The sequence below is a fragment of the Biomphalaria glabrata genome, chromosome 14 (assembly GCF_947242115.1).
Source record: "Biomphalaria glabrata chromosome 14, xgBioGlab47.1, whole genome shotgun sequence".
In the NCBI taxonomy this organism is placed as follows: domain Eukaryota; kingdom Metazoa; phylum Mollusca; class Gastropoda; family Planorbidae; genus Biomphalaria; species Biomphalaria glabrata.
In genome coordinates, this window is record NC_074724.1 from 18754455 (window position 1) to 18766532 (window position 12078).

Genomic DNA, 12078 nt, shown 5'->3' on the forward strand with positions numbered 1-12078 from the left:
ATATTTTGCAGGTGCTCGCGGGAAATCTGTTAAAGGTTATAATATAAAATGGTTTAATTTAATAATTTACACACCTAGAATTAGAGCGGGTCTTATGAAAGTGTGGGGCACACTGCGGACGCATAGGTTGCAGTGGCCCAAGGCCCGCCCTGCAAAGTAGAGGCGTATGCTACGCCGCCGGTAGACTAGTAATCATATAATGAGAACGAGGAAGAAGAAAATGATCTAGATTTAGATAGGCCAGTGCAATAAGCTACCTATATAAATCTAAGTCTAAAGTAAATGTCTTGCTGAGTTGCTACGTTATTAAACTCTAAGTCTATATAGATCTAACTAGATCTAGATCTAGTAACTAGACTATAATAAAAAAACATCATCATGATCTATCTAGACTAGATCTAGATATTGGAATATTCTAGATCTAATATATAGAGTCTAGACTATAGATCTAGATCTATATAGAAATAGAAATCTAGGTTTCTAGTGATAGTCATAGTCACTCATAGTGTCATTAGTGTCTGTATCTACTATCAGTATCAATTTTTTATATGATACAATAATAATTATAACAATATACATAATTAATACAATGATACTTAGTTATATACTTATAATTAGATCTATAAAGTTATACTATACTAGTAACTAGTTATTATTATAGCCATAATAATGATAATTAAGCCATAAATCCAAAATATAGGTCTACAGTCTACAAGACTACTAGATCTAGACCTAGATCTACGTCTATCATCTACTAGCTAGATCTATCACTGTACTATCAGTATCTAGAGTAGTTTATTTATTATGCTATTCGAACACCTATAGGCCCAAATTTGAAAGTTTGACTTTGACAGCGCATTATTTGACAATGGTTCGACATAGATCTAGAAAAGAAAATGAAGTATAGTATCAAAATCTTCTTTAGTTTAAGGAGAATAAGGATGACTACTAAACTTATTTTTAACCACTAACTTGTGACTAACCTATCCTATTTTGTTATTATATGTGCAAACCTTTAAATATCTTGGTACTATCCTAGACAATAAACTAACTTTTACTGCAAATACTGGTTATATCAGCAAAAAAGGGCAGCAAAGATTACGATTACTAAGAAAACTGTCCTCGTTTAATGTTAGCGAAAAGGCCTTGGCTATTTTTTATCACGCTCACATCTGCAATATTTTAAGTTTCAATATCACTGCCTGGTATGGCAATCTGGGCATTAAAAATAAAAATAAACTTTATAGAATCCTAAATGCTGCTGGCAAAATCATTGGCAAAAAACAAACCCCATTTGGGCAGTTGTTTGAGACAAACATCTATAAAAAAGCTAACAAGATCCTCGAAATAAAGAATCACCCTTTGTGTCAGGATTTTGTGATTTTACCATCACAAAAGAGATACAAGACACCGATAGCAAAGACAAACAGACACAAACACTCTTTTGTTCCCCTGGCAATCAAATCATTAAATAAGAACAATCTGGTATAAACTTTGTCACACATGTAAATTATGAGTGAGTCTGGTGTGAATGTACACTTTGGTTTCTTATAGTTATAATGTTTTTTGTTTGGTGTAATGCACAAATTGTAAGACAAATTTCCTTATATCTATATTATAAAGTAGAATGTGAGGGGTATGTATGTATGTATGTATGTATGTATGTATGTATGTATGTATGTATGTATGTTACTTATAGACATCAAAACCGCTTGACCAATCTTGATAAAACTAGGCAGGAATGTTCCTTGGGTACCAACTTAGACCATAGTGTATGTATTGTAGCCCTAAAACAAACTTAAGACCCTCAAAAAAAATAAAGTTGTCCGACTCTATTACAGCTATAGTATTTTATGGATCTAGGCCATGTCTACAATGTTGACATGAGAAAAGATAGAAAGGATTTAGACCTAGATCTAATTTTAAGAAATACACTTTGCGCAGATAGTTTTTTACTTTGACACATGAAAAGACCAAAGAAGATCCATTGATTTCATTATATAATAAAATTAACCTTCAATTTTGTGTTTCAAAAGCATTTTTTACATTAATTAGTTCCTTATATCTGTGATTACAGATTTCCTGACGAACATTCTTTCATTAGACAATACCGTAATGAATCGCGTACTAAATATTAATTCGTTTAATTGTTTACTTTATAATCCCATCCCTAGATCTAAAACTCTAATTCAACTCTAAGATGATAAAACTTCTCTTCGCACAGATAGTTTTATACTTTAACACATAAACATATTAATTAAAGTCCATTCATTTCATATTTTGATCAAATAAACATTCAAATTTGGTTTTCTAAAGCTACATTCATCTACGAAAGCTGCGAAGCCGAGTTAAAGGCCTAGATCTATATTCATTCATGAATCGCGTACTAAAAATTATTTCGTTTTATTGTTACTTTATAATCCCATCCCTAGATCTAAAACTCTAATTCAACACTAAGATGATAAAACTTCTCTTCGCACAGATAGTTTTATACTTTAACACATAAACATATTAATTAAAGTCCATTCACTTCATATTTTGATCAAATAAACATTCAAATTTGGTTTTCTAAAGCTACATTGTTAACGAAAGCTGCGAAGCCGAGTTGAGATAGGCCTAGATCTATATTCATTCATGAATCGCGTACTAAAAATTATGTCGTTTAATTGTTCACTTTATAATCCCATTCATTTAACAAAGCTATCGCTCTTTTTGTTTTTTAATAGATATGAATGTATCGGCTTCGGGTAATCCCATTTTCGCAAACCTAAATTTATTTTCGTAGCGAAAGAGAAAAAACTTGAAAGGATCATTAGTTAAGTTTAACATACATCTAAATCCAATCCACTAGATTATTCAAAAGCATTTTTTACATAAATTAGTTCCTGATATCTGTGACTACAGATTTCCTGGCGAACATTATTTCATTATACATTACCAATGGTTACACATTAACACATCTCTCTACTGAGTCTATTCCTAGGCCTAGGTCTAAAACTCTTATTGAACTCTAAGATGATAAAACTTCTTTTCGCAAAGATAGTTTTTTGTGCTTTAACACATAAATATACTAATTATTGTCCATTCATTTCATATTTTAATCAAATTAACAATCAAATTTGTTTTTCTAAAGCATTTTAATACATTCGTTCGCTGTTCGCTAAAGCTGCGTAGCCGTGTTGAGATAGGCCTATATTCATTCATGAAAAAAGGTCACGCATGCACAGCACAGAATGAACTCTATAAAAGCCAATGTTTAGATTAGTGTAGATTTAGATCTATGTCTACCTCAATATATACTTTATACTTTATACACATGAACATACAAAATTTAGTCTATTCATCTCAAATTTTAATCAAATATATGTAGGCCTACAAGCAAATGTTTTAATTTGAAAAAAAAATGGATTTAAGCCTATTAGCTATTTTGATTTCATAGCTTCATTCACACTATTTTTACATTGACACATTCGCTTTACTTATTACATTATTATTTCGTTTAATTGTTTACAAAACACTCTCAGTGACTATATCGACAGTAATGCGCAAATAAAGACCCGCGGGTCGCGGGTAACATATGTCTAGTATATATATATATATATATATATATATATATATTTTTTATTTTTTTTTTCATATTTACTATATCTAGATTAAGAAAGACTTGAGAAGCTGAAGACTGAAGTACTTGAAGTAGTCTAGATAGATCATAATCATATACTGATTCTAGATATCTTGATGATCTACATGCTAGACAGACTAGAGTAAAATAATATTGAAATGTCTCTTTTGGTGGATTCGATAATTATGACTTTTTCATTGGTATGAAGTATCTCTATACAATATTAGTAATAGATCTATATTTAGATGTATGTATTGAACACCTGTGTTTAAAATTTTATCAAACACCTCACCATATTTTTATCCATTCATGTCATTTTATTTCGATGGAAAATCTAGATTCTATATCGATAGTTATTATGATAATTTCTATATTAGTATTGTATAATATGCTTTTTTTTTACAAAGCATATTATATATCAACTCACTCTGTGTTTTTTCTCCCTTTGCCCATTGTCACAGTCTTAGTTGACATTGCATGATCTAAAGTTCACGTCATGTTAAGAGTTAAAAGACACGTGGAATTCCTGATGTAGAAAATAGGAAGTAGAATGAATAAAGTTGACTTTATGGACCGGGAGCAAAACCTTACTGACTTGACTTGACTGAACTCAAAGTCAACTTTATTCATTCTACTTCCTGTTTTCTACATCAGGAATTCCATGTGTCTTTTAACTCTTAACATGACGTGAACTTTAGATCATGCAATGTCAACTAAGACTGTGACACCCATTCCTGGATCAAGTTAAAACTTTGACATGAATCAATAAAAAAAATTAACCAGTTAGTTAAGTATTGGTGATTAATTATTTTGATTGATATAAAAATAAAGGAAATAAATGCTACTTGAGAGATGTGGATGTATATATATATCATCATCATCAAACTCCATTTGATTGAGGGCTTGAGAGGCTCAAATCCTCTCTTGCAAAAGCTCTGGGCAGAAACCCTGCTGTTTTGTTTAGTGCAAACATGTCACCATACAGGTCGAGAATTTTTGGTTTCCCTGACCTGTCGAGACGGAGAATAGCAATCTGGGGCAGTCAAAAAGAATATGAGACACAGTGTGTCAAAAATTGACCATAGCCATGAGAAATATGAGACAGCAGGACAGTGCCCTGACCTGCACTGTGCTATAATGGATGTATAATATATGGATTTAATCACCTTATATAAATTACATGTTTACATGTTTTTTCTACGACTTCCTATTCTTGGATCAAATTGAAATTTTGCATAATTATTCATAGTGGATGACAATACACAAATCAATTTAAAAATTATCCAATTATTAAGTCATTTAGTACTAATAAATTAATTTTGTTTTATATATCAAAAAGGGAGCTAAACCTTGTAATTTTCATATAAATGGTAGTTATTAGCGGTTCTTTCCTTTGTTTTAAAAAAAAGTATTTTTAAAATGTTTTTCTTGTTTTAACTTTTTGAATTTTTTTTGTCTTTGTTTTCCTATGCAAGTCAAGATCATCTAGCAAAATTTCAAATTTATTTATAAAAGTTTAGTAGTTAATACACCACATTGCACAAAAATAATTTATTTACTCTCGCTAGAACTAGTATAAAATAAAATAAAGAGCTGAGTTTGTTCAATAAAATCAATACTTTTTATATCACCTAAAGCCTGATCTGACTGGTCTCATTTTAGCAACCCAGTTTTAGATGGAGATAGAAACATTTTCAAATGCATGGCAATTACGCAGTTTAAAACACACAATACTTATTCATAAATATAACAACAGAATTGTGAATAACAGCATGTACAGATATATACAAAATCAACAGAAAACAGCAGACATGCCACTCTGGCTTCTTTACCAGATCTTCAAAAAAAAAAAATCATTATTTCATTATACTTAAATAGGAAACTGTTGTTTTTATAATATCAAAACAAATATTTTGTTCTTTTGAGAGCTATTTAAATTTAAAGTAACCTATCTTCTAATTTAAAATATAAGAAATAATGTTTAAATGCTTTGTTTTTCAGATTTTATTTTTTGGAGGTGGCTGGGTTTTCTTCTTAAAACAGCTTTACAGAGACTATGAGGTAAATATCAAGCAACAAATAAATAAAACTGTTGTTTTCTAATTACATGCTTTGATTTTAGCTGCTTAAAATCCATATAAAAATTTTTTTAAAAATTTTCTTGTGATTGTTTTTTTTTTTTTTTGTAGGTTCATCATACTGTTGTTCTTCTTGTGTTTTCTATCACATTTTCATTATCATGCATCATGTTTGAGCTCATTATCTTTGAAATTTTGGGAATCATGGAGACCAGGTAAGTGACACATTGCATTAATTACTGATTGATGTTTATTACTGAATGTTACATATCAAGATATCAGACTTATCCCAGGTTGTTAGTGAAGTTCAGTAATGTCACCTGGAAAGTGTTGGTATTTTCCAGCAAAACTAAAAGTAGCTCTCCTTTCTTAGATGTTTGAGTGTCTTCTAGAAAATATATTTAGCTTTGGTGAATCAGTTGTGAATTTGCATTTTTATTTCAGTATTTTCAGTGTGGATTTTATTCAATTTATACTATTAGGTCATTATGTTAATTTATTGTGTCATTATGTTTTCTCAATTCTATTTAATCAAAATATTGTAACTTTGGTGGTGATGCGGAAAGGTGTTAAGGTGTGTGTGTGTAATCATAGCTAATGCAAATAACACAGGCCAGCACTAGGCAGGTGGTCAACCATGATGAATGTGGCGATGTTTCAGGCCATTTATGTCTGATATGGTCATTTGTTCTTCTAGAAGCAACTGATGAGGTACCATGAATTTAAGAAGGCGTTCGGGTACCCTATATAAAGAGCGAAGGTATCAAGTGACTTCACTTCTTCATGGTTCACAAAAGAGGAAGTTACAGTCCTCTAAAGTGAGTCCAGTGTGAAGAGGGTCTGGAACAGAGAAATAGGTACAAGTCCAGGATGATATGAAGAGCCCTATAGAGTTTGATACAGCAGTACAAAGTTGGCTGTACAGAAGCATTTGAACAGTTAGCTTTGCATGTTGCCAGTTGTATAATATTGGCTGTGATTTATTAAACATTGTTGGCCTCCTTCAGTCATAACAACTGGTTCATCTTGTGGAACACTTTTTCATGTGACTGTTGGCCTATTTAAAAGAGACACTCCCATCCATATACTGGGTGCATCAAAAAATTTATACACACACTTTGAACTGTCATAGACAATTTCCCTTTCTACAATGCTAAATTTCTGGATATGGAAAGCTTAATGTCCAATTGGAGAAAAAAAATGTGATTAATGTGAGTAATGTTCATGGAACAGTTTGTGATGTGCATAAAGGTCAATCAGGGCGACCTCGTACAGCTACAAGTGATGAGTCCACAACTGCCTCTCTTGGAACTGTTTCAGCGTCAAGGCAAGCGGCACGTGAGAGTGATGTAAGTTCTAGTAGTGTGCTACGCATTCTGAGAAAGGGAAGTTTCGTGTGTACATTTCAAGGCTGGTGCAGCAGGTAAGTGACGACAATCCAGATCGAAGGTTAGAATTTTGTGAATGGGTTCAGGAGAGGGCGAAACATGACTCTGGATTTATGGGTGGCATAATTTGGTCAGATGAAGCCCAATTCAAACTCAATGGAACTGTCAATAGGCACAATTGTGTGTACTGGGCTGAAGATAATCCTCGCATTACAGTTGAAAAGGCTGTGAAATTGCCTGGTGTAAATGTGTGGGGGACTCATTGGGCCTTTTTGCTTTGAAGGTACTGTTGCTGGAGAAACATACTTAACAATGCTTGCTGACTCCATATTCCCTGCCATTCGTGCATTATTCGGTAATGATGAGTTTATTTCCAACAAGATGGCGCCCCGCCGCATTATCATAGGGACGTACGAGCATACCCAGATCACTATGTGCCAGGCGAGTGGATAGGCCGCAGGGGACCAATCGAGTTTCCTGCATGCTCTCCAGATCTCATGCCGCTGGATTTCTTCTTATGGGGCACAGTTCAAGATGAGGTGTACAGGTGTACAAATGTAAACCACGTCACCTGGACACACTGTGGAATGAGATTCAGGCGGTGTGCGCAGAAATCTAAGTGGACTTTTTGGTATGATGTACAGACTCCGGAATCAGTGTTAACTCATACTCAGCAATGTATTGATGCTGAAGGCCACCAGTTTGATCATTACTCACATTAATCTCATTTATTTTTCCAGTTGGACATTAAGCTCTCCATGTCCAGAAATTTAGCATTTTAGAACGGGAAATAATTTGTCTATGACAGTTTAAAGTGTGTATACATTTTTTGACGCATCCTGTATATTGCAGGCTAAGGTGGCTTTCGCTTTGGTAGTAGAGGAGCCAGCCATTTTTTGTATAACATGCTTTTCTTCCAGAGCTGAGGTCCATGTTTTTTGCTGTCCATAGCTTCCTTGGTCACCATCTCTCTCACATAGCATAGTCTAGGACTTTGTCTTCCCAGTATTAAGTATCAATATTCGCTGCTTTGAGGTCCCATTTAATTACATACAGATAACAGATAATGAGAGTTAAATGTTTGATTGAGATTATCTTGTCATGGTAGATTGTAAATAATATGCTGAAATTAATATTTAAATACTTCAAATATGTTTTTAAATTCAAAATAAAAATAATTCATTATATCAACAGCTCAAGGTTTCTCCATTGGAAATTAGGATTATATGCAATTTTGTTTGTTCTGATAGCAGTATTGCCATACTATATTGCCTACTACCTCATACAGAATGTCAGGATAGGTAAGTTTTAAAACTTAAGAAATTACATCTTGTATGTTTTATTAGACCCCTTTGTCTGCATTACATGTAAGTCAAAGCCATTTAAAATACTGCACTCCTTGATCTTGTGTTTTCCAATTTTTTTTTTACAAAGCTTGTATCAACTCACTTTGTCTGTCTGGTAAAAAGTTATTGCTATTACTAACTGTAAATCTACTTTTGGTCCAGCCTGTATATCCAGCTTTAAGACAAAAATACCCTCCTGTCCTTGTGCCATTTATTTACAAACAAGAGTTTAGTTTTGACATATCCATGGAACTGAATTATAATGAACATGGTACAATCTTTTTTTTTCTTAAAGTTATACTTAAAACTAATTATTATTTTAAACATGTATTTTATCTGTCATTGAAAACAATCTTTGCTCTTGTTAGTTCCACAAAAGCGACATTTTCGAGTGATTATAGCTGCAGGAGTTTGGTGCCTAACATTATACTTGTTTTGGAGAGTTGGGGATCCTTTTCCAATTCTGAGCCCTAAACATGGTAAGTTTTAATTTTTTGAAGCTTCTTTATTAATAGTAATTAATTAATGGTAATTACACAAAATTGCCCACTGATTCAGTCCCAGGCTATATATTGTTTATTTTGCCATGGAACGCTACCTTTTTTTTACTTATAATTTGTACAGGCCTATAAATCAGAGTATCGCTCCCTCTCCCCCCCCCCCCCCCCCCCCCCCAAACCTTCCAACTCACCGTCTTAACAGAAAGTCTTATTTACACTATCGGACTATTCTTCTGCTTTTTAATTATTTATAGTTTGTTTAATATTTTTTGGCGTGGCCTTTTTTACTATTTACATCAGTGATTCCCAAAAGTAGTCTATATAGACCCCCAGGGATCTATGAGGACTTCCAAGGGGTCAATGAAAGTAAAATATTAAATTGGAGGTCTATGACATGTCCATGGGGGTCTAGGATAGTGGATTTCATTTAAGCAAGTCATGACTTTAATTTTTACAACCCGTTAATGTAACTATTTCAAACACTTATAAATGATTTGTATCTTAGTTATAAATATTTATCACACTATTCAAAAGTAAAATAGTTATATCTAATTTCAATACTAATTTAAATAGTTAATTTTGTCTACATGTAATTAATGTTTAACAAAAAGAAATCTAGATTTTACAGCGTTGATTATTTATATCCTTGTTGAATAAGGGTTGTCTTAAGAGCCTTTTTATGACCATATCAAACCAATTACACTGGAGGATTATTTGAGATGATGTCACCCTGATAAAAACATTAAGGTGTGAAAAAATGTCAAAACTCAAAGATAAAGCTCAGAATAGACCCACAAAATCTCTCTTCAACATCATATAAAAAAGATGGTGGTTTGTGAGCGTCTTTCAAGATCTCTTTACTTATAGCCTAATACGGAAAAAACTATAGATAAAACATTGATTTTACCAGCCGTTGTAGTAGTTTTAAAAAATGTCTTGCACAAACCTACATCTGCCATTATGCAACGAATTTCTTTAAGTAACACTACTGTTCAAGGGCACAATGGTGGGATGAGTTACAGCATTAAAGCTGCAAACTGCCTAATGGTCGTCAGCACCATATTTTTCCCCAGTGCTGACCCACAAAACCTTTCCCATATTTGGGTATAGCTGCAAAGCAGCCGAGATTTTCCTTCAGCTAGTTGGGCTGCAAGCAAAGGCTAATGAGTCCCTCCTGCCTGAAGCTTACTGGTTTAGGCGCCTGTAACTCACCTTTGACCCTTCTCCTGTAAGTGAAAACAATATTTGAGCCAGACGTGAAAGATCAAGAAATATACGAGAAACTGCTCATTGCGAAAACTTTTTTGTTTGAAGGACTGCTTCATAAAACAACAAATTCCTATATGAAACAATATCAGTAGAAATGGATGATGAACATAAAAAAAAATACTTTCTAATGTGTTTTGTGAATACAGCAATACATATTAATTATTATTTTAATTGGTTTAAATTTGAATTTTATCTGTAAAAAAGATAGATCTCTCTAACTTATGATGTAGCTTTAAATTACGTTTTTACTCTTCGACTCACAGCAGTTAGAAATTAGTTTTAAAAAATGAATTTATGATGAATGAGTTTATGAATGTGCAAAAATGCAATATAAGTTAAGCAGGGGGTCTACCTAAAACCAGAAAACATGGCAAGGGGTCTATGAGACAAAAAGGTTTTGGAACTACTGATTTACATCCTACAAATTGTAATGCTCACATATCACTTTAGTCCTACCACCCCTCTTAGATTATTTTTTTTACAATTTCAATGAAACTTTTCGCATTTTAGCAATACCCTTTTTTTTTGCTAGTGCATTCTAGTATGTGATACATTTAATTAAAACACCTTCCTAAAGACACCCACTTCTGACCAATTTGATATCACTTTTCTCTCCCCTCCCTTGATTGAACCACCCCCCACACATTGTGGCTCTCCCCTAATTTAATTTTGGCCCATGATTTATAGTTTTTTTTATGTTGAATTAAAATTAAAATGGCTTCTTATTTCAATATTTAAGTATTTCATAAGCTATGTGTTGCTTTTGGTCAGATTCCTTTTTTTGTTATCCCTTTAGCATCATAATGCTCTCTCAGCCAAGAATTAAATTATCTTTATACCTTTACCCTCAACACACCAAATAATATAGTTAAATCTACGTTTCATTTTGTTTTTAGAAATTTTTACACACAAAATCGTCTTCAGTCAATGTATTCAGGCTTCATAGTACACAAAAGATTATTTTATAGTTTTTTGCGCCAAGGAAAAATGTGGCCACACAAAAAAAAATCAAATAGTGTTTAAAAATGGAACAATGTTAAATCTTATGTCAGCTTTAAAAAAAACAACATATTGGGTCTAAAGAATTGTTTTGAATAAATTTAACCACTGTGGTTAGTATTGCCACAATTTTCTCTGTTCTAATCAGAGCAACATGGTCAAGTTCTACAAGTCTAAATACTAATCTCAAACATAAAATAGGAATACTTTCACTTCTGATGACTTCACTAACTTTGAAGGAAATCCCAACTATTCGTTGTTTCCCCCTTGTAATAGTGTAATTCAAAAGCTTCTTTTTCAAAGTTGCTCTATGTTTTTTTCCACTTTGAATTTATCAGAGTCCACTCTACATCTTTTGAACCTTTCTTTCAAAAATCCTTTGTGTAACCAATTTCTGTTTGAACCTATATGCCCCAGTAGTACTAAGACAGTCTGGCTTACTTTCCTCTTTTGTGCCACTGATATATTCTTTAGCTAGAGAATCTGATACTTATTTTAACTGGATGGCATTACATGTTTACATGGTTATATATATATATATAATATTTTAGGAATGAAGAATAGCTATATAATCATTACTAGTTAAGCTTCATATATTATACATAATTTTATTAAATTAATTTTTGCAGGTATATTTTCTATAGAACAATGTATAGGGCGTGTTGGTGTAATTGGAGTAACTTTGATGGCAATTTTATCTGGATTTGGTGCAGTTAATTGCCCATATACATACATGTCTTATTTTATAAGGTAAACTTTTATTACTGATACAAAATTTGAAATATTAACATTTGAAAATTTGTTTCATCATAAAATAAAAGTTATTCAATTATATAATATTTAAGCTGAATTATAGGAGGTAAAATGTCTTTTAAG

The 12078-nt window shown here is 32.4% G+C and overlaps 1 protein-coding gene across 2 annotated transcripts in view; it reads left to right on the forward strand.

Moving 5' to 3' along the window:
* The first annotated feature begins 259 nt into the window (after window positions 1-259).
* Window positions 260-12078, forward strand: part of LOC106072785 (Golgi pH regulator-like) — a 37316-nt gene continuing 25497 nt past the window's right edge. The window contains exons 1-7 of one of the 2 annotated variants that reach the window (XM_056010929.1): window positions 260-278; window positions 3653-3822; window positions 5624-5683; window positions 5812-5915; window positions 8283-8389; window positions 8803-8913; window positions 11832-11952. In XM_056010929.1, the coding sequence (XP_055866904.1) occupies window positions 3781-3822; window positions 5624-5683; window positions 5812-5915; window positions 8283-8389; window positions 8803-8913; window positions 11832-11952 (545 nt within the window). In that variant the 5' untranslated portion in view covers window positions 260-278; window positions 3653-3780. Of the gene's footprint in view, window positions 279-329; window positions 477-3652; window positions 3823-5623; window positions 5684-5811; window positions 5916-8282; window positions 8390-8802; window positions 8914-11831; window positions 11953-12078 lie in introns of those variants that run through there. The other variant, XM_056010928.1, reaches the window with a different exon arrangement.